The 27,692-nt window shown below is 45.7% G+C and overlaps 1 protein-coding gene and 2 long non-coding RNA genes across 5 annotated transcripts; 1 reads left to right on the top strand and 2 right to left on the bottom strand.

Moving 5' to 3' along the window:
- Positions 1–1,423: 1,423 nt before the first annotated feature.
- On the bottom strand, positions 1,424–10,890 carry TMED2 (transmembrane p24 trafficking protein 2). 2 transcript variants are annotated; one of them, XM_070629281.1, is made up of 5 exons: positions 10,528–10,876; positions 8,970–9,162; positions 8,542–8,562; positions 6,269–6,376; positions 1,424–2,916 (listed from the first exon to the last, which is right to left on the bottom strand). In XM_070629281.1, exons 1-5 carry the CDS (start codon positions 10,705–10,707, stop codon positions 2,792–2,794), a joined length of 627 nt encoding a protein of 208 aa, XP_070485382.1. In that variant the 5' UTR covers positions 10,708–10,876; the 3' UTR covers positions 1,424–2,791. The 2 variants fall into 2 exon arrangements, with proteins under 2 accessions (XP_070485382.1, XP_070485383.1); XM_070629282.1 differs by lacking the exon at positions 8,542–8,562 and having other exon boundaries at positions 10,528–10,890.
- Positions 10,873–26,454, top strand: LOC103549886 (uncharacterized). 2 transcript variants are annotated; one of them, XR_011542462.1, is made up of 3 exons: positions 10,873–11,206; positions 12,873–13,120; positions 22,230–26,454. It is a non-coding gene; the product is annotated as an uncharacterized lncRNA (long non-coding RNA). The 2 variants fall into 2 exon arrangements; XR_544631.2 differs by lacking the exon at positions 22,230–26,454 and adding an exon at positions 14,382–15,219.
- LOC139084760 (uncharacterized) lies at positions 14,167–23,036 on the bottom strand. Its single transcript, XR_011542464.1, has 3 exons — positions 22,915–23,036; positions 17,236–17,359; positions 14,167–15,089 (listed from the first exon to the last, which is right to left on the bottom strand). It is a non-coding gene; the product is annotated as an uncharacterized lncRNA (long non-coding RNA).
- Positions 26,455–27,692: the final 1,238 nt, after the last annotated feature.

The following is a 27,692-nucleotide window of genomic DNA, read 5'->3' as shown; positions in this document are numbered from 1 at the left end:
CCGCTAAGTTCCGGAGGGCGGGGAAAACGCCTTCGCGGCTGGAGGCCGGGAAGCCGACCGCGGGCGAACGAAAGCGGGCGGCGGGGGCCAGGCGGCAGTAGTACCATCCGTCCCGCGCAGCCTCGGTGGCTCGGGGCACCTTCCCACAGCGAGCGGGAGCTTCGGCGGGAGGGATTCTGCCCCGGAGCGCCCACGTTTCCCGCCCGTCGGAGGCAGGTGGCAGCACAGCCCCGCGTCCTGGCCGAAGGACAGCTCCGGAGCTCCAGCCCGACAGACACCTATCCGAACTAGGGCTGATGGGGGACCCACTGCCTGGGGCACAATAAATGTTGGTTGAGTTCGGAGGAACAGGAACACTCGTCCCGTCCCGTGCTCGCTCTTAGTGGGCCGTTCGTCTGTCGGCGCGCGTTCACTCAGCAAGCTCCTGCTCACCACCTCCCACGTGCTGGCCCCGTGAGCACGCGTCGCCTCCAGCCCGTGCGCGCGGCTGGCTCCCTTACAGCCGTCAGGTCCTCACACACGTCATCCCAGCGACGCCTGCCTTTCCTAATCACTAAAACCGCTTACCCTGCTTTACTTTTCTCCATAGCACTCAACGTGAATAATACGCCATATAATTCATGTATTTATTAGGTTCACCTCCCCCTACTAAAAGGTAAATCCCAGGACGATGGGGATGTTTATTTTCTTTATCCCAGTGGCTACAACTGGTAGCACACTCAAGTATTTCCGGAGATGAATAAATGGGTCTAGGACTCATGCAGACTCCAGCCATCTCAGACCAAACGAAGGGAAAGATGATAGCCTGAGGCAACATTTTCACTGAAATACCACCATCCCATCCTCAAAATACCTTTGACAACTGTTTCATAAAGTGGGACTTCCACAGACAGCTGTGAAAGCAAACGCAAGTCTGTATCCTTATTTCCAAAATGAGGATTCTAACAGCAGTGGCGGTTTTGAGGAATAAAGCAAACGGCGTAAAGCACGCAGCACGGCGCTAGGACCCTACACGCGGCTCAGTAAATGGCCGTTTCTTTTATTGCCAGCAGGCCCCTACTGGAATGCAGGACAAGGAACCGTCTCTAAAGGCAGAGACCTAGTTTCTGGTTCCATCAATCACTCTTCATTTGGGAGCCTTGGGCAAATCATTTAATCCGCCTTAAACTTACTTCCCACATCCATAATCCAGGTGGTCGAGTGAAAGTAACTCAAACATTTTTCTATCCAAATGAAAAAAATACTTAAGATGTTAACAATGACCAATCAAAAAAACCACACAGCGAAACCTAAAATTGGGTTCCTATTCACTGTCGTCACGATTATGGGCATAATTACTCAGCAAACATTTCAAATATGAACAGCAAGTTGGTACTGAACATATGTGAGTTGATCATTAATATATAAAACACGGAATACTGACTGTTTTTAAAAAGAACTGTTTATTTACTGAACCTGGGGCAGATTAGATACACAACCAATTTTAAATTTACATCTGTTAATTCAATTTTGAAGTGTTTTCACACACACACACAAATTGGCATGCAACAGTTGTCCTAAGGTAACACTGACCTTAAACTGTTGCAAGTATTTTCACCTAAGGTTGAAAAATTGTTTATCCTGAACATGAAAACCTGTAACAAATTTAAATTAATTATATAAAACTCATTACTTGTAGGTTTCCCCTTGCAAAGATCCAAAAAAAAATGTCCAAGTAACTAATATACATCAGTCACAACATAATCCTGGATCATCCCTACACCAAAAACAGATGCTCTTTTAATTTTAAACCCATCATCAGAGACCAAGAAAAAGTCATTTTGTTTTATACAAAACAAAATTCACATGTGCCAAAATACAAAGACCCAAGAAAAACAAAAACCCTAGTACTGACAGTGCTGTTCAGTACCCTAATTAAACCTTAGTGGCCAAAATGCCACTGATCAAAAATAAAATAGTGGCTGTCTATCACTGCAATGAAATCCAAGAGGCTTTAACCCTTTGGCATCAGAAATTCAGATTTTCCCAATTGCATGAATGCATAGTTCCTACGTGCCAAGAGCAGAGAAAGCAACATGCCAGCACAGAAAGGAAAAGAGCTACCGTTTGCTGAAACACCCAGAGAACTGGCTTTAATAACTTTTACAAGGTTAGGCAGAAACCCAAAACAGTTATTAGCTGCTCGTGTCATCAATTTAAGCGGAGGTGATTGAGTCCAAAGGTTCAAAGTAAAAATTTACAGGGGAAAATGTTGTTGGGTTAAGTCTTATCTTCAAAGCAAAAACGAAGTATAAAAGTACCAATCTGGTAGCACACTCCAAAGTCACAGAGCTCTGCCATCAGGCTGGGGAGAAAATCAAGATTCAGACTGTCGTTTCTCATAAGGACTCAACAAGATGAATCTTCAATGACTTAATAAGGGATCCAGAGGGCGCAATCATTTCAGTAAAGTACTATCCTGAACACACTGCCTTTTATTTCAAAAACAAAAGAAAAAGAAGATACAATAAGGACTACACACCTCTATTTCATTTACAGTGTTTGAGTTCCAGAAGGGCCTGTATACTGGAGGCAGAATTCAAGTAAGAAATTATGCCAATCAAACATCAAATCTTCACTATAAACTTTCCTAAAAAGGGGTTTCTCCCAATAGCTATTAATTACAAAGAAACATAAGCTGTGAATGTACAGTTCAGAAAATAAAAACGTAGAAACTCATAACATTATTATGACCAAGATGTCTGGTAAACAGTGAGTTAATTATGAGTTTGAGAGCGTCACGAAGAGGCTTTTAAACCACCCTCCGGACTTCAAAGAACCTCTTCAGGTAGTAGATCTGCCCCAACGTCATGGCAACGAGGACCAGGGCTTCGAAGAAGGACCAGAGGACCACTCTGCTGTTCGTGTTGTCGTTGACTGTTGAGGACAACAAACAAAATTCAACAACCAAAAAAAAGCACAGGCATCATGAACATCATCTCCTAGTCTTGACTCTGTGTCAAAGTAATATTTTGCACACCATTCATAGTACTCTAAATACTTTAGTCCCCAAGAAACCCAAAGACTTGGATAATTTTAGATTTAAATGAGATTCATGGAGCAGCCAAACCCACTCTGCTGATGTATGAGAACAGAGAGGAAAAGTGGCTTGCCCAGTCACACTTCTAGGGTTAAAACCCAATCCAGCCTTCTTTGTCCCTCACGCTGAAATGTCCCTACATTATAATCCTTTTTCCTGAAACAGAAAATTGACTTAAAAAAAAAGAGGTCATTTCAAGATCAGAGAGTTACCCAAAAAGCACTACCAACCAAGACGAATTGTGTCAGTCTAAGTCTTTCTTTTTTTTTTTAAATAGGTTTTTTTCTTCTTCTTCTTCTTCTTCTTCTCCCCAAAGCTCCCCAGTACACAGTTGTACATTCTAGTTGCAGGTCCTTCTAGTTGTGCGGTGTGGGACGCCGCCTCAGCATGGCCTGATGGGCAGTGCTAGGTCCACACCTAGGATCCAAACCGGCAAACCCCAGGCCTCCAAAGCAGAGCGCACGAACTCAAGCTCTCAGCCACGGGGCCCGCCCCTAAGTGTCTTTTTCTTTAAACATATATTCAACAAATACTCAACGAGCATCTACTATGTACTTGGCATCTGTTCTAGACAGGGGAGGTTTCTCAGTTTCATGGACCAATACTGACGGTTACTACCAGACAAATTTGAATGTGTCTCACAATTTATGCCACTCTTAAGCTAAGGATTTGATCCTTAAAATTAACAGCCATGACTATAACAATTTATTCTGCTCAATTTATGTCACATTCTTTCAAGTTTCTGATCAAACTCTACAGCCTTAACCTTTTAAAATTACTAGATAGTTTCTGGTTTTTCTGCAAAGGGCCAATATTAAAGACAATCACAATTAGCAATATCATAACAATATTAATCAGCTGAATAAGTGTCATATTTTTAGATGTATGTATACGATTTGTAAAAAGATTAACCAGAATTGTAAAAGCTACTGGACTAATAATAACTCCAAAAGAAGTGAGAGACAATTAACGTGTTTCCAAAAAGATAATTTACAGTTACTTAAAAAAGAAAAAAAGTGACTTTTTTCCAGAGTAAGAATAGACACATGCCCAAGAACTTTAACTAGAATTCGAAAAACCACCAACACTGCAATGTTAGTGCTAATTCCATGGCATGAAGTTTCCTTCTTTTGAAACTTTAGTAACCAATTTCTAGCATAAGTGAATGACTAATTCTAAAATTGTGTCTAAAAGGGGAATGGCTGAGTAAATACTTCAAAATATTAAGCAATCACATAAAAAGAAGTATTTATCTCTCCCTTTACAGAAAAATGCATCTTTAAGCTTAAATAGAACACACTGAAGCATAACAACATAGGAAAGTAGCCACCTAGGAAAGTGTGTGTATATAAGGCCCTGTCTTCATATCATTCGCATATTAGCCTGATCTAGAAGCAACACAGTAATTACAACACCATAGTGGGGAAAAAAGGTCTCACTAAGTTCATCTCTGAGGAGTGAGTGCTGTAGAAAGACACAAAAAACAAACAATATTACGGGAACTACTTGATTTGCGGAAAATTAAACTGAATGCCTAAACTTCTATTTTGTTTACGAAACAATTACAGGAGTATCTCTGCTCAAATTAAGGGTGAGAGAATAAGGGTGGATGCCCCCATATCGGAAGACAGGCGCTTCCTCTGGCTGCTGGGTTCCCAAAACCTTCCTATACCCTTAAAGCCATTTGGTCTCAACCAGTTAAACTGCAAAGCAGTGAACGCTCTTAGACCTCAGATGTTGTTCACTGCCCTTCTCATCCCAGAATGGGCTTGACCCCACCTGGGAGCAAGGGAACCCACAAATAGGCCCCAGCCAGGTGAGGGAGAGAAGGTGGAGATCCCAGAGGGTGAGGCGCTTAAGAGTGGAGGCAAGGAGGAGACGGAATTAGGGTGGAAGAGGAGGAGTGTGTGTATACAAGCCTTGGTCCACCTCAACCCCCACACTACACCAAAAAAGCAAGAAGAGGGCACTTCTCCAGTCTGTTATGTTTACTTCTCCTCTCAAGAAGAGGTTGGGGCCGGCCCGGTGGCGCAGCGGTGAAGTGCGCACATTCCACTTCAGTGGCCCGGGGTTCGCTGGTTGGGATCCTGGGTGTGGACATGGCACTGCTTGGCACGCCATACTGTGGTAGATGTCCCACATATAAAGTAGAGGAAGATGGGCATGGATGTGAGCTCAGGGCCAGTCTTCCTCAGCAAAAAGAGGGGAACTGGCAGTAGTTAGCTCAGGGCTAATCTTGCTTAAAAAAAAAAAAAAAAAGAAGAGGAGGTGAACTCTACACTCCAGGTCCTGAAGGATCCTTTCCCTCAGTGGCAAGAACAGATGTAAGAGGGTAGGAAGAACAGAAACTGCATCTTGAAGAAATCTGACCTGTGCTTTTGAGTCTCTCTCCTTTCCACTCCCTACCCCAACCTCAGAACAAAGATTCCTAACATAAACTACTTTGCATTTACAGACAAGCTTGCTCCCAGTGAGGTCTATCCCCAAGAACTACTTAGAAGATGAAAGATACTGAACAAGTGTGGACCTTGTCCTAAAATATGGTATCTGGTCTGTGTGTCAATTTGGTATCTCTTCATTTTAAATGAAAAAGCATAATACTTAATGCTATATCATGGGCTAAACAGGCTTTTGCACCCTAACGTGGGATTCCAGTCATGACTATTTCCGAGGACAAATACATTCCCAGTTCCCAAACTGATCTTCACCTGGTGACTGCCAGGTGACTTCGTGTTTTAGTGCTTTCTATTTTAAGTAGACTAAATCTTGGGTTTCAGAAAAATAGCTACATCTCAGGATATAATATTAATCACACTGCCACAAAAGTGCCAGACATGTGACTTAAAACCAATGCAACATCCATTTGACCATGTTTTTCCTTTCTGCTTTAAGAAAACCATTGGCTTATTCCTTACCTGACCACACATTTTTAAAAACTCTTAAAAGCTTGTCAATCTTCACAGCATTTTGTGGTTTAGAATGAATATCCAACAGCAAACAAGTCTAGCACACAGCTCTACAAACACGCAGACTCAATCTCTGCGTAGGTGCTTTTTTTAAGTGAGTGCTTTAGTATGGTTACGTTTGCAAAATTTCCCAAAGAGGAAAACACAAGCAAGCTCTCGGGTAACACGCCTGCGCCATGTCGTGGCCACCAGACGCTGCTGCAAAGTTCGAGCGTTAACTTACTTGCTCTGTGTATTCTCTCTCGAACTTCCATGTACTCCTGTTCATGCTTTACAGCTGTCATCGCCACTGCTAGCTCATTAATCATTTCTTCTAGCTTGTTCTGGTGAGCTACAGAAGGATTTGAAAACAGATTAGCACATATTTGGCACTCTCTCTTTGAAAACTATTGATAAAGCAATACAAATATTCTTCAGAGAAGGCACACAAAAGAAGCTATTTTTAGAAATGGCTCAGGCATCATTTTGGACCACTGATGACAATTTAATCCTCAAAGCACTCTTTAAAGTCCATTCCTAGTAGAGAAATCTCTTTCAGGGTAGAAAACATACTATGCAATGTAACTAAAGGAAAACAATTAACCCTAAGAAGTTCCTTTAATGAAGTGCTAAGTGAAGTTCACCACACTGGCCACCAACCAGAGCGGAGGGAAAAGACTGAGGGGGAAAGAGAGCACGAAATATAAAACAAATGAAAAGCCTAATAACACCCTACAACAATATCTAAACTAAAATCAAAATCTACCTTAAAAGTCATACAACTCTAACGTTAATTTAGGAGCAATATCAAAACAGACTTTTAATCTCTAAGAAGCTGAGCAGAGAAAAACATGACATTCTTGGGAAAATCCACACCAACTCAAACCTTCTATGAGAGACAAAGCAATACTTTCACACAGTGGGGACTAGCAGGCATTGCAAGTGAAGAGACAAGCTCTCAGCTGCACAAGGTTTAAAACCAAGTATTCTCTTCAGCAAAAAAACGAACAGAGGGTGAACTAAGAGTTCTGAACAATAAGTGTCTGCCTCTAGGTAGTGCTATATTATGACAATGAGCAGACCGGTACGAAAAAACACACCACAAGGGAAGACTCCCATTGCAGGGGTCTCTTTGTCACTGCCCAAGATCGGGCCTCATCTGGAATTCCAAATTGCCACTGCTAACCCTAAATTTCTTAAGAGAAGCCAAAGGCCCCTACCATTTCAAGGTAGTTGGGCTAGAATCTCAAATCATCCCTCGCTAGCTTCACTTCGCAAGTCCATGCACAACATGGAACCTTCAGAGCGGGGTTTCTCAGGAGCAGCACTGTTGACATTTTGGACCAGACAGTTCTTTGTTGTGGGGAGCTGTCCAATGCACCGTAGGATCATTCACCCGCCATAAGAATCAAAAATGTCTCCAGGTGTTGTCAAACGTCCCCCGGGGGCAAGAATCGTCCTCAATTGAGAACCACTGCTTTAGAGGTAGGCTTGATTTGACAGCTGCCACTGGCTGACATTAACAAGCAAATGCAAGAATTTCAGATATGGCATTAAAGGATTATTTAAGACGAATTCAATATTCAGCATTCATTATAGCTCACCAGCCAATATTTTCTAACAATTTAGAAAAGACTAATTTCCAGAAAATGAACAAAGACAAAGCCCTTCAAAACTCCTAATTCTGCTTGAGAATTAGCCAAGTCCTACACTGTAAATGGCCCTGAAAAGCAAATGCAGGAATTACTAAACAGTATGATTCTACAGATTTCAAAACCTAACAAACACTTCACCTCCTTTATGACGTACATACTCTACTAATTGCTCACTATCTAGGACAAGTGATATCATGTTAATACTACGAAATGTGCTGAACTGCTAATCTCCAAAAATCCTGACATGCGCTGTGGCCCCAAAAAAAAAAAATTCCAAATGTGCTGGCTCCTGGTAAGCAATTTACCCAGAAGAATCAATTTAGGGTTCATTACTCGTCAGTTGAGGAATAAATACCAAGCTAACTGCAACATCCGGCTGACAGAGCTTTTGTCACCACATTCTAGACACGGTTCCTACAACTGCATTTTAGATCCAACCAAGTTTCAAGTTAGAAAACTCTAATTATGGTAAAACAAGCCTACAAAATACTTCCTACAAAGTCAACGGCACCACGTGCTATTAGGTATGTTTAATTAAGACTTTCACTTGTCCAGTGTAGCTGAATCTTTCCACCCTTCACTATTCATTTAAAACAAAGTATGATATTACTACTAAAGTGTCAGTCACTGTGTTCCCACTGCTATTAATTTAAAATCACCTAACCTGTATCTCCTGTCAACCAAATAAAAACCGCCAAAAAACAATCACTCTAAAACTCTAATTAGTTGTAGGGTTTTTAATTAAGAGAAAAAACACTCTCATGCTAACAAACTGAGGTTAGAAGGAAGGAAAGCAGAAATTAGACAGCAGCAAACAAAATACGCGGAAAGATAGGATGCTGTCAAAAAGCAATCCACGTACCATCCCAGGTATCTCCACCACCTAAAGAAAGTGTAAGATATAAACACACAAAAAAATAAAACAGAAAGTTTAGCTAAACTAGTCATGTAAACAGATGAGCAAATAAAGACGTATACAGCAGGATTAACCAAACAAACCACTTAGGACACGTAACCCACATGCCTACAAGAGCACAAAGTGACTAAGAAAAGCTGCCAGAAGGGGCAATTGTAAAGAACTAAAATTTTAACATGAAATTCCAGAAACTTCTTTTTGTTAATTAGGAGATTTGAGTAAGCAAAAAGTATATTACACAAAAGGTTTTTGGTTGTAAAGACAGTGAATGAACCTAGAATAAGAAATCAAAATAAATACTCCATTTAGATGGATAAAATAAAAGAATATTAATTCCTGGAATATGATATAAACCTTCCGAACGTTCATCTCACCTTCTGTTTCCATGTCTTGTCCTTTCGGGGCCTCCCCAATATCAATGGTGAACATCACTATCTTTGGAGTCATGGTGGACATCCTATTACTAAAACAAAACTTATATGTTCCGTCCATGTGAGCAGCAAAGGTGTATTTCCCACTGGACTCCCGGTCTCCTTTATAAATTCCTTTATTATCAGGCCCTGTAATCTGGAGGCGAGAGAAATGCATGAGATATCACGAAAGATTTAAAACCATAAACTACGTGAGCAATGTCTATCAGCGGTAGGATATTTGCTAAGAAAATGTAATTTTCACTTAGTTTCCCTTCAGTCAGTGACAGTAACCTCTTCAGGTGCAGTTCTCTCACTTATTAAACAAGGCTCTCTCAACACTTCTCAACTCTGACATTTGTCTTCTTTGTCCGATTTAAACGTAAACCCCTCAGAAACAGAAACCGCACCTCCACATTCCAAGTGGCCTAGTCCACTAACAAACATGCAAACACGTAGCTGTTAAAACAAGAAAAACAGAAATCTCTTTAAAACTAAGAATTCTGAGCAAGCTACATTTCTAGGTTTTCCTGATTGATTACTGCCAATCACGAAGGAATAGGCTTATCTGAGATGCTTAAGGGAAAAGACTAGACTGGAAACTAGGAGAGGCATGTTCTCATCCCAGTCCGCTAAAATCTGCTGTTCGGCGGTGCTCAAGTCAGTTCCTTTCATGAGGCCCCCGCCACCCGTAAAACTTCCAGACTGGAACAGCTGATCTCTAAGGTCTTAGCTAATTTTCACAATAAATCCTCCCATTATCCTCTTAATTCTGGACTTCACTTGTATGGCGTAATTAGTGCCCAACTCTGTTGATGTTCCCTGCCAAATGGAATAAAATTCTTAAACCCAATTAAATCATGCTTACAGACGAATTTTAAGTATTAGTTACATCTGGCTTCCTAAAAAAAGTTAGAGGCGAATCATTCTTTCGCTTTAAAGAAAGACACAGGAGGAAATTCAGGGACGGCGGGTTTCTTAAAATAATTTCCCATTTCCTCCAGATCCTTCGCTGCAACCATTCCTCCCAAAATGCAGGACGCAACTCCACCCTCTCCTACTCAGAGATGGCCAAGCCAGATATCTGGAGGTTTGCGTAAAAACGAGCCAAACACTCAGGTCGTTTCTATGCGAAGTAAAGAGAAACAGCGCGCGAACGTCTGCGAGCGCTCTCCAACAGCTTTCGATTTACTCTTCCCAAAGTTTCCACGCCACGTTCCAACATTAACCCGTCACATGAAGGAAGGCGGCCGCCGGGCGCACCCAGACGGCCACCAGCCAACCCCCGAGAGGCGCGGGGCTGACCCGCGGCGCCTGGCGACAAAGCTCGGCGAGGGGGTCCGGGGGGACCCGCCGCTCAGGCTGGGAACCCACAGCGACCAAGCCGAGGCTCCGGCCCGAGGGAGGCGCGGAGTCCCGGCGGGCCGCAGAGACCCCGGCGAGCGGCCCCCACGCCGCGGCCCCGCAGACCCCGGGCGGGCCCCGCGCGACCCCGCCTCGGCGGCGGGCAGCGCGCCCGCACCTCCACGTCGATGTCCAGGAAGCCGCCCTCGGCCACCTCGAAGATGAGGCCCATCTTGGTGCCCGAGGTGACCCGCTCGAAGAAGCACTCCTCGGCGTGCGCGTCGATGCTGACGAAGTAGCCCGAGGCCGTGGCCAGGAGCGCGGCCAGGAGCACCAGCAGCTCAGCGAGCGTCACCATGGTGGGGCTGGCGCCGAAGCCGCGACCGGGACTGCGGCCTCCAGAGCCGCCGCCGCCGCCACCGCTGCCGCCTCAGCCGCCGCCGCCTGCGCTCCGCCCCTTCCGGCTGCGCCGCCCGCGGGGGCTGATGCGGGCGCCGTGGATTGGCGGGCGCCGGCAGCTGCCACGTAACGGACGCACGGCGGCCGGCGAGGGACATGGCGGCTCCGCGCGGCCCGACCTGGACGGTGGCTCCGAAGGACCAAAAGCCGTCGTCCCCACCTCCCTCCCTTTTCGCGCGCAACCTAAATTTCACGTGGGCCACACGAGAAAGTGTGGGTATCGAGAAACCAACGCGCCCGGGGCAATGCCCTCTTAGGGTTGTCCAAAGAAGGTGCGAAAGATTTGGAGGCAGCAATAGGCGTGGAGGGAATTTGAGATGGGGGCTGCAGCCAAGGGCTTTGAGATTTTTATGCTGGCCTCCCCTGACCCCGCAAAAACCGACAGCGGAAGGAAGGAGGTGGGTAGAGATTGAAAAGGGGCACGAGGGATGTTCTCCTGGGATGTTGGAAATGTTTTATATCTCCACCTGAATGATGAGTACTTGAGTGTTTACATATGCTTTTTTAAAAAGTCGAGAAGCTGTATACTTAAGGCTAATGCACCTTATTTTACCGTATGTGTGTAATACCACTACCACAAAATTTTTACCTTGTCTACATCCTCCAAAATTAAAATTCTCTCGGCTCCTCAAAGTCTTGGTGCCACCTCCCACTCACTTAGCTCTTGCCAGCTACTAGGAAAATTTTTTTCCACCCTTTGCTTCCTAGTACACTCCTGCTTATCCCTCAAAACCCTACTCAGATGTCGCCTGTTCTCTGAAATGTTCCTAGACCTGCTGGTAGATACTAGTCCCTTCGTCTGTGCTTACAAGGCAGATTTGCACCTACTGAGTTATAGTTGTTTACCAGTATGTGTCATTCACGAGGTACTTGGCATATATATGCTGTGCTCTCAGGACCTACCATAGAACCGCAAAAGACCTCGCTCATGACATGCCATGACCTCAGTTGACATGTCAAATGCATTGAACTGGCATGGGACTGAGGAGACATGTTGTTACCAGTTCTGCACTGTGTGACCTTAAGTATGTTCCATCACCTGTCTGAGCTTCACTTTCCTTATCTGTCAAGAGGGGGTGACACCACATTCCTTGCTTATCTGGTAAAGTGATCATGAGGGTCAGATGACACCATGCATGTGAATGTGCTGTGCACACTAGAGGCCTTATTTCTTGGAAGATCATCAGGCAATAGGGGGCAGTAGCGCCTCAGTGTCCAGTCTCCCTGCTTCAGGTGTCAAGAAACAGGTGCAGCTACAGTGGAAGCTTCCTGGCTATGACGTGTTATTGAACTCAAGCGTTCTAGTAATGGTCCCCTGGTTCCCCACCTTCCGGACTGTGGCAAAGGCCCTGCTTCTCCCCCCAGCTCAGTTCTGTAGTGTTATTCCTGGAGTCATCACTGGAGGGGGGCCCAGCCTGGAGCCTGCTCCTCCAGCCTCACCAAGCCATTTATAAGGCCCTGTTTCCCTGTATTAAATCTCTTCCTCCTTCTAATGCCTTCAGAGGTTTACTATTAAACTGAACTGAACTCTGTAGAAAAGTGCCAGGAACAATTCTATTTTTATCTAGAAAATAAATGTTAATTTTCATTTTCAAGCTGATTAAATAATATTCTAACTCCACTTATCAGGGATTTAAAATGTGGACATTTAGCATCTCAGTGGGCCACAATGAATTGTATGTTGTGGGGGTTTTATTATATAAATCAGGGGACCCAAATTTCAAATGCCTTGAGGGATCAGGCAGCTTATATGAATGAGAGATGGCACCAGCTTAAGGCAATAGGGAGTGGGGAGGACTGTGGCAAACTGGAGCATAGATGCTGTGCCTAAATACATTCCCCTCCAATGTTTGAAAACACACTGGTGGCCAAACCAAAGATGCAGCCAGAAGTCATCTGTAAATGTATTTTTGATATTATAAATTAACTGTGCTATCTAAAAATTAGAAAAGAAACAAAAGTAACTTTCATTATAGTACTGTAAAATAATCACTATCAACTACTTTATACTTTTTAGCATCGTTGTCATAATTACTCATCAGGTGTCTTTCAACGTGATTTCAGGATCTGAAGACAAATCACAGAACCAGAGGCTCTCAGGAGATGCCAGCTCACCCACAGTAAACGTGCACTTTTATGGTCCTCAGCACAGCTTGGCATGAGCTCGTGTGCCATGCTGTGCACAAATACATCCAACGTAACAAGCAGCTGGCCCATAGTGAGTGCTCAAGAAATATTTGATGGATGATGAACGAACCTCTCAACTCAGATCTGGTCCAGAACCCACCAGATGGTGATCAGTGGTCAGTCAGGTACAACAAAAAATGGGTCCTCCCTTCCTTCCTTCCTTCCTTCCTTTTCACATACCGTAAAATTCACCCTTTTAAAGTGTACGGTTGAGTGGTTTTTAGCATATTCACAGAGTTGTTCAACCATCATCACTATCTAATTCCAAAACATTTCATCACCCCAAAAAGAAACCCCGTACACATTAGCAGTTGCTCTCCATTCCCCCTCCCCCAGCCCCTGGCACCCACTAATCTACTTTCTGTCTCTATGGATTTGAGATGGAATCATACAATCTGTGACCTTTAGTGACCAGCGTCTTTCACTTAGCACAATGTTTTCAGGCTTCTTCCGTGTTGTAATGTGTCAGTGCCTCATTCCTTTCTCTGGCTGAATAATATTGCATTATACAGAGAGACCACATTTGGTTTGTCCCTTCATCCGTTGATGGGCATCTGGGTTGTTTCTGCTTTTTGCCTCTTGTGAAGAACGCTGCTGTGAACTTTTTTTTTTTTAAAGATTTTATTTTTTTCCTTTTTCTCCCCAAAGCCCCTCGGTACATAGTTGTATATTCTTCGTTGTGGGTCCTTCTAGTTGTGGCATGTGGGACGCTGCCTCAGCGTGGTTTGACGAGCAGTGCCATGTCCGCACCCAGGATTCGAACCAACGAAACACTGGGCCGCCTGCAGCGGAGCGCGCGAGCTTAACCACTCGGCCATGGGGCCAGCCCCCTGCTGTGAGCTTTTACACCCGTGTTTTTGTATGGACATGTTTTCAATTCTCTTGGGTGTAGACCTAGAGTAGACAAAATAAATCATTTCTACCTGGAATCAGACACTCGTGGCCGGGACTAGGAAACCCAGTTCGAAATGGAGGAGGGTTTTCTATCAGTTACATCAGTCAGTCCTCAAATGCTGGCCAGTTTTAAAAAGAATAGCAAAAGGCCATTTCCTGGAAAGGCTGGAGCAGCTTTCTGCTGTCTGGATATTAATGCCCCTTCACTCTGGCCCCACAGAAGTCTTTTAACATTAAGGAAGATTAAAGGAGACTGGAGAAATTTCTTTCATTATTCTTTTCTTTTTCATTTTCAGTTTTAAGATGTCATTTTATTGAGAACAATATTGATATATAAAAATAATCAGAATTCAAGACAAATTTAACCACAATATCAACACCTAATCAAATCAGCCATTTGCGGGGCTCCGTGCTAGTCTTTACCCACTTGATCTCAGACCCATCCCAGCCCTCTCTGTTCACCTCTGCATCACGAGAAACTACATTTTCCAGGCTCCCTCGCGCTCTGCTTCCTGGTGGGTCCGGCTGTTGCAGGCGATGACGGAAGCTTGGGGAGCAGAGGAAGGAAGAAGCCGACTGTTTGTCTCCCTCTCTGCTCTGGGGAGCATCTCTGTCAGTGACTCCATCTTCAAGCCTCCAGCTCCTCCAAAGTTCCCGTTTCCACTGGGTGGTCCTGGCTCCTGGGCTCTGGTAGCCCCCGTCCTCACTTGTTCCTCCGGTCCTGAGTGGGTCAGTGTCTTCCTGCTATTGTTAATCTACAGGTTGTATCCCTTGTTTGGCTCTTCAGCTCTATCATCACCTGTTGTTTGGTTTCAAAATATATCCACAAATTCTTTGACCCTCCTCCGTACCTCCCCTCTCCTGGATTGGGAGGCAGAACTGGCTTAGGGACTCACTTCTGTCTAAGAGAATATGGCAGATGTGATGGTGTGTGACTTCTGAAGGTAGGTCGTAAAAGGCATCGTTGCTTCTATCTTCTTCCTCTGGGAGTAGCCAGCCATCACGTCACCAGGATGCTTGAGCAGCCCTGGGAGAGGCCCACACGGAGAGAAACTGAGGCCTCCCACCAGCATCTTGGAGGTGGCTCCTCCAGCCTCAGGTAAGCTGCAGATGCCTGCAGCCCCTGCAGTATCTTGACGCCAAGCTCGTGAGAGACCCTGTATCAGAATCGCTCAACCAAGCTGCTCCCGAATTCCAGCCCTGCAGAAACCATGAAAGATAACGGTTACTGTTGTTTTAAGCCACTAAATTTTAGGGTGACTTTTCACAGCTATAGATAACTAATGTACTCGTTTAACCGATTTCTTGATTAAAACCTTTCTCTTGGAAAGATCTAGAGTGGGTTCCATTTTCTGACTGTTACAAACTCCTGTCCTGGACTATAAACCAAAAGTGAAATTAGAATCTTTAAAGTTGAAAAGTGTAGAGCCAGCCCTGATGGCCTAGTGGTTAAAGTTTGGCGCACTCCGCTTTGGTGGCCCAGGTTTGGTTCCCGGGTGAGGAACCACACCACTCATCTGTCAGTAGCCATGCTATGGCAGCGGCTCACTTAGAAGAACTAGAAGGACTTACAACTAGAATATACAACTATATACTGGGGCCTAGGCAGGGAAGAAAAAAAGAGGAAGATTGGCACAGACATTAGCATAGGGCAAATCTTCCCCTGCAAAAAAAAAAAAGAAGAAGAAGAAGAAGAAAGAAAAGCATAAATGTGAGGCTGTTGCTGAAAGTGAAGGCTGGGTCACATGACCCTGGGCTCCTGTGATGGGCTCTGTGTGCACACAGGGAACAATACTTGGAAGTAATTAATTACAGGCTGGAGCACAGAAGGAGGCCATTCCTGATGAGAGATCCACTGGTGAGGATATCAGAGAAGAGGGAGGAACAATGCTTAAAGAAAGATTTGGGTAATTATGTGAAAAGAAAAGGATAGTCCAGATCATGAAGATGAAACTAAAATATTAAAAAAGAGAAAGTTTTTAATATCAGCTTTTTAGATGGCCACATTCTAGAGTGTGAGCGAGCGCTACCAGCTTCCTGGTCCCAAACTAAATATTGACTTTTGTGGTCTGCTCAACATCCATTCTCAGCTCTGTAAGAACACCCTACTTGTCCACTGAGGATTCCCCTCCCTCTTATCTTATCCCATGCTGCTCAGGTGGAGTGTCCCCACTCTCTGGCTCTAAGCCTGACCAATCAGCAACTTCTGTCTCCCTAAGTACAGTGATTGGTCCAGGGTGATGTGTCCCAAGTTGAGCCAGTGATGTGCAACAAAAATTCATTGAATTTTCTGAGGTTATTGAACTGGTAGGACATAATCCTGGAGGTCCTGGAGGCCAGTGTTGCCACCATGTGTAGAGAGCCTGCACGAGAGTGATGTGAGCATTGTGCAAACCCAGAGCTGAGGGGAAGAGTACTACAGCAGTCAGATGACATTGCTGAGCCCCTGGATCCAGCTGTGCCTGAAATCCAAATCTGAGATTTCTTATTTATGTTGCGTTTTTGCTTAGGCCAGTTTGAGTTGTGGAAGAATTTTGACAAACTCTGGAAATCCAAAGCAAGAGGTGTTACAACTACAGAGACTTCCCCATGTCTGTTCGGAGCCACTCGTGATAAGCAGGCTCAATGCTATATATAAGTTTGAAATCATTTAGGTCAATTAATTGGTGTCATGGTTTAGACATTTGGACAGTGCATAAGGAGAGACTGTGTTTTCAAAGACTAGGTCATGGTCTGGAAAGTACTAACTACTTTAATTGTTAGCACTGTCACTCATTTAGAGGATCATCATACTCAGTTCCTTTCTGGGAGAGACTTCCGTTCTTCACCTGTAAAGCGGAGCAACATCTCGGGAAGGCGGCGTGCCTGCCCCACTCTGCAGACTAAGTCAGCTGCTCTTATTCTGGGTTCTAACAAAACCCTGTGTGTAGTTCATTCATAGTCCTTCTCTGGTGCTATTTTATTTTTTTATTCTTCAGATATAGTTTGTATACCACACAATTCACCCATTTAAAGTGTACAATTTGATGGTTTTAGTTATATTCACAGAGTTGGGCAGCCATCACCACAATCCATTTTTTTTAAATTCTTAAAGAGTGTTGGTTCATGTAGCTAAAAAACCTAGAGGGAGCAAAAACTCAGGCACAGCTTGATCCAGTTGCTCAAATGACATCCCAAGCCGTGCTTTGCTCTCCTGCCTCTTGGTCCTGCCCTTCTCCCTGTTGCCTTTTCACTCAGGCTGGCTCTCCTCAGACAAACGCTAGACGGCCATTAGCAGCCCAGGCTTTCAGCCTATTTTCTCAGCAACCCAATAGGAAAAATACAACCAACCAAAACAAAAACTTACCTTTTTCAAAAGGTCCAGAAAAAGTGTCATGGAATCTCATTGGAGTGTTGGAGGCCAACGCCCAGCCCTGAGCCAACCAGTAGGCGTGTTGGACGGTGCTGATTGGTCAGATCCGGGTTTCCTCCTCCGGACCCAGCGAGTAGGGGAGAGGTGTGCCCGTGAGGGAAATCAGAAAAATGGGATGGATTTCAGCGGGCAAAACAACAGATGTACCCTCTCTGCTCATTGACTATGAGCTTCTTGAGGCAGGGACTTCTGTCCTAATTTGCCTTTGCAGTCCTGGAGCCCCACCTGTCACACAGGAGGTCCTCAATGGCTGTGAGCTTCCTGGCTGGGTAAAGCCCTTTTCCCTTTTCCTTCCTGCCCTCTTCTTGAGCCTGGTTCATCTCCCAGAAACAAGGAGTTCTGTGGTGAGTTCAAGGCTCCTACCAAGGGATTTGAGCTTCCAGAAAAAAAAAGTACTGCTTTGACCTCAGGCAAAACAACGGGGAAGGTGGAATCAACCCAAAAGTCTGCCATTGGATGAACAGATAAACAAAGTGTGGTCCATCTGCAGAATGGAATATTACTTAGCCATAAAAAAGGAATAGTGTACTGCTATAACATGGATGAACCTTGAAAATATCGTGCTAAGTGAAAGAAGCCAGTCCCAAAAGGCCGCATATTGTATGAGTCCATGTATATGAAATGTCCAAACAGGAAAATCCATAGAGACAGAGAGCAGACTAGTGGTCACCTCGGGCTGTGGTGGGAGTAGGGAGGAAATGGGGAGTGACTGCTAATGGGGTTTCTGTTTAGAACGATGAAAATGTTCTAGGACTAGATAGTAGTGGTGATTGCACGTATCTGTGGATATACTAAGAGCCACTGAATTGTGCCCTTTAAGTGCGTGGATTTTATGGCATGTGAACTATATCTCAATAAAGCTGTTTAAAACTAACAGGGAAGGGTTTTCAACCATCTGAGATATAGTCCGGAAACAGCCAGCTCAGCACAGCCGGGTAAGATGGCAGAAAGGACAGCCAGGAGAGGCTGTGGCTTTGAGATTCAATCGCGTTCTGAAGCTCACCGGACTCAGCTTCTGTTTTTCCTAGACCGTATTTCCACCATGAAGACCAAACAACTATCACGGCGTGGAGAAAGAGAAGGGCGGCCCCAGACATCCGTTTGCTGGCCTGGCACTACCAGCTGGCCTTGGGGTTCTACCACTGAAATAGCAGTTTCACAGAACATTGACATCAGACGAGGGCACTGTGACCATGATGGAATGAGACAAAACACGAGCGTGGTCCACAAAACACTGAACGTCTCCCTCTCTTGCTAAGACGAGTGACGGCTGCTTCTTCACCAGTGACAGCTCCAGCCTGGCTCTGGTCTGTCCTCTGTATAGAAGAGGTCTATCCCGAGCCCCAGTCCTAGAATTACCCCTGCTTCCTGACAGCACCTGCTCTGGAACACACTCCCAGATCCTTAAACTCCCCAGAATCACCCAACCAAAGCCCACCCTGTAACAGGCTCTTTCTAACGCCCAACACCCTCTTTAAAAAAAAAAAAAAAAAAGATTGGCACCTGAGCTAATATCTGTTGCCAACCTTCTTTCTTTCTTTCTTTCTTCTTCTTCTCCCCAAAGCCCCCAGCACATCATTGTAGATTCTAGTCGTGAGTGCCTCTGGTTGTGCTGTGTGGGACGCAGACTCAGCATGGCCTGATGAGCGGTGCCATGTCCACACCCAGCATCCAAACTGGCAAAACCCCAGGCCACCCAAGCGGAGTGTGTGAACCTAACCACTTGGCCACGGGCCGGCCCCCAACACCCTCCTACTTCGATGCCCACCGTTCCCATGGGGCACTTTCTCCCTCGCTGTAATGAGTGATGAACCCAACTGGATTAACTCCCAGTGTGTGCCTGCTGGTCTTTGGCTGGAGGACATTGACAGCTTCCAAACATCAGCTTTTTTTTTTTTCCTGAGGAAGATGAGCCCTGAGCTCACTACTGCCAATCCTCCTCTTTTTCGCTGAGGAAGACTGGCCATGAGCTAACATCTGTGCCCATCTTCCTCTACTTTATACGTGGGACATCTACCACAGCATGAATGCCAAGCGGTGCCATGTCCTTACCCGGGATCCGAACCGGCAAACCCCAGGCCACCGAAGTAGAACGTGCACACTTAACCACTGTGCCACCGGGCTGGCTCCCAAACATCAGCTTTTAATGCATATATTTGATGCCAAAGCCAGCTCAAAGAGAGCACAGAGCTCAACAACTTGCTCTCTGGCCTTGGACAGACATCGGTTGAACTCAGCTCAGCCACTTACTGTGTGACCTGTGGTAAGTTAATTGACCTCTCTGAGCCTCGGTTTCCTCAGCTATGAAATCACGTTATGCTTCTGCTCAAAAAACCGTACAGAGGCTCCCAAGCTCATTGAGAATCAAACCTACAGCTTATCCTTCCCTGGGGCCCCTCATAATCTGGCCCCACTCTCCTCTCTGTTTCTTAGTGCACTTCCCTTCTCGGCTCTGCTCAAGCCCCATGGACCGATTGCTGGCCCTCCCCCCACCAGGCACACGCCTGATTGGGGGGCCCTGCACTTCCCCTTCCCTCTGCCTGGTTCCCTCTTGCCCCGTTTCCTCGTGGCTCACTCCCTCACTTTCTCGGTCTCTGCTCCAATGTCCCCACCGAAGGAAAAGCCCCCCCATTCTGTCACCCTCTGAGCCAGTGGTTTGCAAACTCTCGAATGAGCAGCAGAATCAGCCAGGGACGCTGGTGAAATTAGACCCGCCCAAGCGCGTTCTTCCTCCTCCCTGCTGGCGGGAGCGTAAAACGACTCAACCCCTTGGGAAAACAGTTTGGTGGTTTCTTGAAAAGTTAAACAGACACTTACTGTGCAACCCAGATATTCTGGTTCTAGGTATTTAATCAAAAGAAAGGAACGCATGTTTCCGTACGAAGATCTGTACACGAATGTTCACAGCATTAGAATTAAGCAAAAACTGGAAATGACCCAAATGTCCAACCACAGGAGAGTGGATAAACAAATTGTGGTATATCCATACAGTGGAATACTATTCAGCAATAAAAAGAATGAGCTATCTATACACACAATTTGAATGAATCTTTTTTTTTGAGGAACATTAGCCCTGAGCTAACATCTGCTGCCAATACTCCTCTTTTTGCTGAGGAAGACTGGCCCTGAGCTCACATCCATGCCCATCTTCCTCCACTTTGTATGTGGGACGCCTACCACAGCATGGCGTGCCAAGTGGTGCCATGTCCGCACCCCAGATCCGAAGAGGTCGACCCCGGGCTGCTAAAGGGGAACGTGCACACTTAACCACTGCGCCACTGGGCCGGCCCGTGATTGAATCTTAAAACGTTATGCTGAGTAAACAAAGCTGGACCAAAAGAACTACATGTAGCTTATTTCCTGTTTTGGACGATTTTCAGTAAAGCTGCTATGACATTCTTTTCTCATTTCTGTTGAGTACAAACCTAGGAGTGGAATTGCTGGGCCATAAGGCCGGGGTGTGTTTAGATTTAGTCGGTGCTGCCCATTGTCCAGTGTGGTTTTATTAATTATACTCCTAACAGCATTGTATGGGGGTCCTGACCTCGTCGAGTTTGAGAACTGTGAAAACGGCTGGTGTGGTTGAAATGTGGATAATGAAGAGGGCTAGATCCCGTCCCCAGCCCACTAAGAACAATGGAAATCGTGGAAAGGATTAAACTCAGAAAACAGCCCAGGCAAAACTGCATTGGAGAGAGACGTGTGGCTGCAGCGCGGAGCTACCAGCACACGCACACGGTCGGGGTTTGCTGTCCACTGGGACGAGCGGTGGCCAGCAGCCGTCCTCCTTACTGCCTGGTGTATAGGCAGCAATGGAGGTGCTGGGCAGAGGAGGATGGAATGTGTTTTGGCCACTCACGTCTCATGAAGTTGAAAGGACCAAAAATTGTGTCGATTTGCACAGCAACGTTGTTTAAAGTAGCCCAAACCAGGAGATAGTGTGAGTGTCTACCAAGGGAGAAAGGATCAGGGAAATTACAGTACATCCATAAAACAGAAGACTATGCAATCACTTAAAAGAGTGAGACAGGTGTTCTCTACTGAAAGAAAAAGAATGAGCAAGGGCTATGTATGCTGGGATAGAAAGATGATTATAGGGTATTATTAAGTGAAAAAAGCTTTTTGCATACTAATATGTATGTCATGCTTCCATTACAAAAAAAAAGTGTATGTTTAGATATATGTGCATATTCTCAGGAAAAAATCAGTAAGAGCATGGACCAAAGTATCAACAGTAGTTACCTGGGAGTGGAAATGGGATGGGAGGAAGTCTACTGAACACATAATTTCTTAAATGGTCTGATTATGGGTATGGCAGACCTAGATCTGTTCACCCCACCTGCACGCTCCCCACCCACCCTGGGATCCTTGCCTTGTTTCCTGGCATGAACAGCATCAGCCACAGCTCACGCTGTATCCGTGGCTGCAAAGCCCCGTGCTGTGCCACAGTCACCTCAGCTCCTAACATTTCTGATGGTCTCAGAAGCCTGCAGGACAAAGACTGTTGGCTGCCCCAGCGCCCAGGACCATCCCGACTAGAGCGGGTCCGCCTGTAAATGGGGGGAGGTCAGTGCCCCGTGGGGAGGACCAGTGAGAGGCATGAAGGAGCAGGCAGATAAATGGCTCAGCTTCCCCCTCATACCCCACTCCCCTCCGTGCTGACGGACACTTCCGAGAGTCAGTGGCTTTCCCATAAGACCGAGCAGCCAGCTGCGTGTTCTTGTGCGGCCGGGCCAACTTCGGTGCTGTTCCCCTGGCGCGAGCTCTGCCTCCTCCTCTGCCTCACTTCCCTTCCCTCATGCCTGCTTCCCTTGTATCGTGGCCTCCAAAAAAGCATTAGCTCAAAGCTTTTCAAGAAACCCATACAAAAGTAATGGGTGATTTTTTACTTTTTAAATATTTTTCTTTAAACATTTTCTTTCATTCAGAGCCCAACCATTGAAGCGGCTGAGACCCTGGAAGCAGAGACGCACTACCGGGTTAACGTAACTATAATGGAAAATCCACACAGACCCAGCATTTACAGGTGACCTCTCTTCAGGTGGAAACAGACATTGAAATTCAGAGAGCGTGCCCAGTGCGGTTTAAAGAATCTTTGTTGCTAAGGTTTGATCTTCCTGTTTTCCAAGAAGGATTTCGGGAGCCTGCTCATGTCTTCCATGCAGTGCCCTTGGAGGGAGGATGACTGAACAGAATGAATGCAGAACAGATTGTGAGTCTTGTGTGACGCTTCTGGTGTTTAAAGATGCAACGAGGACATCAAAATCGTCCATGACCATCTCAAGTCTGTCAAATTAAAGATGAAGGAGGAGTGGGGGGAGGGGGGAGAAGGAAAAGAGGGAAGAGGGGGAGGGGTAGGAGGAATGAGAAGCCACAACAGCAACCATGGGAAGTCAGGAGGGTGGCGTGGGTCGTAGAGAGGGTGTGAGGCTATTTCAGGATTTTAGCCCCTGGGATGGAGCCCAAGGGACAGGGCAAGGAGAGCAGAGCTGGGCAGGAGAATGCTCAGACTCCTGAAAAATAGGGGTGCTCATAAAATAGCCTATCTTAGTCAGCTCAGGCTGCTATCGCAAAAATACCATCCTTTATAAACAACAGAAATTTATTCCTCACAGTTGTGGAGGCCAGAAGTCCGTCTGATGACGGTCCTCTTCCTGCTTCACAAACGGCTGTCTGTGTGATGTGTCCTCACTTGGTGGAAGGGGCAAGAATGCACTCCCCTCCAGGGCTCTTTTGTAAGAGCACTAGTCTCATGCACAAGGGCTCTGCCCTCTTGACTTAATCATCTCCCAGAGCCCCACCTCCAAACACCGTCACATTAGGGGTTAGGATTTCAGCATATGAATTTGGGGGACACAGACATTCAGTCCAGGGAAGCTATGCTCAAGGGCCCCGAGCTGCCTCTCAAGCCCTGATGTGGTTTCTCGGGCCCCTGTGGCTTGATTTTCCAGGAAGCAGTGACTTCTCCTTCCACGCAATCACTGCTTCTCTCTGCCACGTCCCAGACCAACTGGCGTGCAGAGGGAGGAGCCACCTGTCCTCTGCTCGCAGCTCTTCCTCCTGCCCCATGGCGGGGGGGGGGAGGTGGGGGGGGGCGGTGCAGAACCCACTCATGCTCTTGCCCCACTCCAGATCTTCTCTTCCTGTTGGCGGCATCGAATCTCTCTTCTCTTATAAATGGTTGAAGCAAGACTTGTGGTCATCCCAGGCAAGTAAATACTTTGCCACTTCTTCAAGTTCACAGTCTTTATTTTTTAATTTTTTAAATGAAAATTTTCTAATATTATAGAAAGAGGAACAATAGTACAATGAACTTCCTAATACCCATCACTCAGCTTCAACAATTATTAACAAAATGGCCAGTGTTCATTTCATCCATATTCCCAACCATCCCACCCTCCCAGTGGGTTCTTTTAAAGCGATTCATAGACATTATATCATTTTATATATAAATATTTCAGCAAGCCCATAGTCTTGAAAGAGTGGTTCCAGCTTGTTGAGAGTGGAGGTTGAGCACTGTGCATGGAACGGACAGAGAAAGAGCAACCTTCAATCCCCTTTCTGTGGTTTCTGGACAGTTCAGCTCTGGCCCGTATTTGCATGCTCTCCTCAGCAGGTCACGTGTTGTTTTCTGCTCAGCATTTGAACTCCCTTTCTAAGTCTGGGCTGTCCGTCCGTGGGTGGCTCCCAGTGAAAGCAGAGTTTTATTCCTTCTATAGAAGCTGTAAAGCTAAATCCTTGTTTTCCCCGATCCCAGGGCATGGCTGGGAGCCAAACTCAGCCGTGTGGGTGCTCTCCCCAGGGATTTTGGTCTGGCATGGTACACGGAAGACCTACAGGAGTAGCAGGGTGGCTGGCGCTTAGAGAGTGAGGTGCGCAGGAGTGAGACAAAGATGGAGCAGTAGACACAGATCAGACCATCAAAGTCATGTCGGCCATGGTAAGGACTTTGGGTTTTATTGTGACTTGGCATTGACACCTGGTGTGATAAAATGCATGTGTTTATCAAGATTACTGACTGCTGTGTAGAAAACAGATTAGAAGGAGGAAGAGAGGAAGTGGATAAATCAGCTGGAAACCTACTGTAGCCTTCCAGGAGCGGAAATCATAGTAAGGTGGGCGAGGGTGGTAGCAGAGAGGCCGAGAAAAGTGGAAGAATTTGAGAGAGATTTTGGAGGTAGAATTGCTGGGTCTGGGTTGCCCCAGCTTCTAATTCCTGTCATAGCCCCTCACGCCACAGACAGACATCAGCGTTGAATCCGTGATGTTATTGTTTGAAATGAAACGCTTCAGTGGTAACAATAACAGCAAATGTAACAGTAACAACAACAACACTAACAATAATAGCGATAGCTACCATGAATACAGCTCCTACAATGTGCCAGCCTCTGTTCCAAACACTTTACACGTTTTAACTCACTTAATACCCGCAAAAATCCTGGAGGGAGGTATGATCCAGATTACTCCCATTTTACAGATGCAAACACTGAGACAAAGAATGATTCAGGGACTTGCCGGAGGCCATATAACATACCTACCACATCAAACATGAACTTGGCCCCACAGTCAATTGCTGGTCCCCTCTTCAGCTTCATCTCCCACCGTTCCCCAGCTTGCCCCATCCAGTCCAGTCCCAGCCCGCTGACTCACACACAGGCAGAGGCTGTCCTTCCCCGGGGCCTCACACACATGCCTGTGGCCTTGTCTTCTTCCCTCATGTATTGTATGTTTCCATTTATTTGAAATGCCCAGAATAGGCAAATCCATAGACAGAAAGCGGGTGGGCGGGGGCCCTGCCTGTCACACAGGAGGTCCTCAATGGCTGTGAGCTTCCTGGCTGGGTAAAGCTCTTTTCCCTTTTCCTTCCTGCCCTCTTCTGGAGCCTGGTTCATCACCCAGAAACAAGGAGTTCTGTGATGAGGTCAAGGTTCCTACCAAGGGATTTGAGCTTCCAGAAGAAAAGTACTGCTTTTACCTCAGGCAAAACAACAGGGAAGGTGGAATCAACCCGAAAGTTCCTCGATGGATGAATGGATAAACAGTGTGGTCCATCCACACAATGAAATATTACTCAGCCGTAAAAGGGAAGGACGTACTCCTGCAACGTGGATAAACCGTGAAAACGTCATGCTAAGTAAAAGAAGCCAGACCCAAAAGGTCATATTGTATATGATTCCATCGATATGAAATGTTCAGAGTAGACAAGTCTATCGACCCAGAAAGCAGAGTAGTGGCTGCCAGGGGCTGGAGGCATGGGGAATGGAGAGTGCCAGCTAATGCGTACGAGGTTTTGAGGGGAGGGCGGTTAATGAAAATGTTCTGAAATTAGAGAGTGGTGATGGTTGCACAACCTTGTGAATATACTAAAAACTACTGAGTTGTACACATTAAAAGGATGAATATTATTTCATGTGATTATATCTAAATAAACATAAAAAATGAATCCTTCCTCCAAAAATAAATGCTAGAACACGCCGCCACCAAATAAACTGAACTCAAATAAGATCAAATCTCTTGATCCAAGTACCGGTTTACAGAAAATATAGGGAAGAAACATATTAAAGGGCTTTATAGTGGTGAAAGTAGCAAAATCCAGACTAGGAATCTCAACAAGACAAAGAATCCTGTTTCATCAACAAATAAATTTCAAGACTAGGCAAAAAGAGATAAAGGATTAAAAGCGACTAAGGAACATGTCAGCCAGTTGCAATATGTGGATATTATTTTTGAGTCTTGAGTTAAACAAACTGTGAAAAAATAAATTGATGAGACAATTGACACTTTGAACACACTGGATATTTGATATGAAGAAATTATTAATTTTGATAATGGCACTGGTAAGTGCCACGAATTGATAATGGCACTGTGGCTATATAGTTTCAATATGTTTTAAAGATTTTATTTTTTTTTCCTTTTTCTCCCCAAAGCCCCCCGGTACATAGTTGTGTATTTTTAGTTGTGGGTCCTTCTAGTTGTAGCATGTGGGATGCCGCCTCAGCATGGCCTAATGAGCGGTGCCATGTCTGTGGCCAGGATCTGAACCAGCGAAACCCTGAGCCACCGAAGCAGAGCGTGCGAACTTAACCACTCAGCCATGGGGCCGGTCCCTCAATATGTTTTAGAAATACATATTAAAATATTTATAGGTGAAAAGATACGGTATCTGTGACTCTTTCTGTGATTGAAAAGTACTGACTAACCACCTGGTTTCTGTGACACACGAATTTCTTGATTCTCCTCCCTTTTCTCAACCCTCTCTTGCTCCATCTGAAATTAGTTTATTTCGGTTTTATTTGTTTATGTCCGTTTCCCACGGGGGCAGTAATCCCGTCTCTCTTGTATATTGCCATAGCCCACAGGGTTAGCAGAGTCCTTGGAATATATTAAGAGCTAAATATTTATTGAATGAATGAATGTCGATATAGGTCTGATCACACCTACTGCTCTAGTCCTGAGTTCCAGGTCCACATTTCTGGCTGTCAACTGGACAGCTACATGTACACCCAGACCGGATAGCTCCCCCAGGTTTCTTTAATATTAATACTAAAAGCTAGCTCTTCAATAGCACTTTGTGTAGCTGGCACATAGATTGATTTAATAATCACAGTTACCCTCTGTGATCTCATTTTACAGATGGGGAAACTGAGGCACTGAGTGGTCATGTGACTTGCCCAAGGTCACCCCCCTGGTCCGTGACTGCACCAGGATTAGAACTCAGAGAGGCTCTGGAAGTTTAACCACTAGGCTCAACTGCTTCTGTCTCCTTTTCTGAAGATTGTACCCATTCTCCTAGGCACTTGGGTTCACTATTTGGGGGTCACCTTAGACCCCTGCGTCCCTGTCCCCTCCCTGAAGTTATTTCCATCCCCTCTACCCTCTCATCCCCTTCTTGCCCGGGTCTGGAGGCTCTGGCTGCAGGCTGGCCCTGTGGCTCCTCAATCCTTGTCCCTTCCCAGCAGACTCTCAGTGCATCTTTGCTGCCTCGAGAGAAACACTACCCCAGTCAGGGCATTCTTTATTCATTCCTTCATTCCCCACGGGCCCCCACTGGGTTCAGCTCCATCTCTCCCAGCTGTGGGACCTTGAGCAAGTTACTTAACCTCCTGTGGTGGGTTGAATGGTGCCACCCTTCCTTCCCCCAAAAAAGCTATGTCCACGACTTAGTCCCCAGAACCTGTGAACGTGACCCTATTTGAAAAACGTGTCTTTGCAGATGCGCTTAAGTTAAGGATCCTGAGATGAGATCATCCTGGATTGTGTGGGTGGGCTCTAAATCTAATGACAAGCGTTTTTACAAGACTCACAGAGAAGACAGCCACACAGAAGAGAAGGCCGTGTGTGCGAGACGGAGGCAGAGACTGGAGCGACGGGGCCACCAGCTAAGGAAGCCA

The sequence above is a fragment of the Equus przewalskii genome, chromosome 7 (genome assembly GCF_037783145.1).
Source record: "Equus przewalskii isolate Varuska chromosome 7, EquPr2, whole genome shotgun sequence".
Taxonomy (NCBI): Eukaryota; Metazoa; Chordata; class Mammalia; order Perissodactyla; family Equidae; genus Equus; species Equus przewalskii.
Note: the sequence above shows the minus strand (reverse complement) of the source record. Positions and strands in the feature narration are given on the sequence as shown.

Excerpts from the sequence above, each read along its gene's own strand:
- TMED2 (XM_070629281.1), bottom strand. The coding sequence starts at position 10,707 with ATGGTGACGCTCGCTGAGCTGCTGGTGCTCCTGGCCGCGCTCCTGGCC. Across the intron at positions 8,563-8,969 it reads ACAAGACATGGAAACAGAAG|GTGGTGGAGATACCTGGGAT; the intron begins GTGAGATGAACG and ends CACTTTCTTTAG. Across the intron at positions 2,917-6,268 it reads AGAGAGAATACACAGAGCAA|TCAACGACAACACGAACAGC; the intron begins GTAAGTTAACGC and ends TGTCCTCAACAG.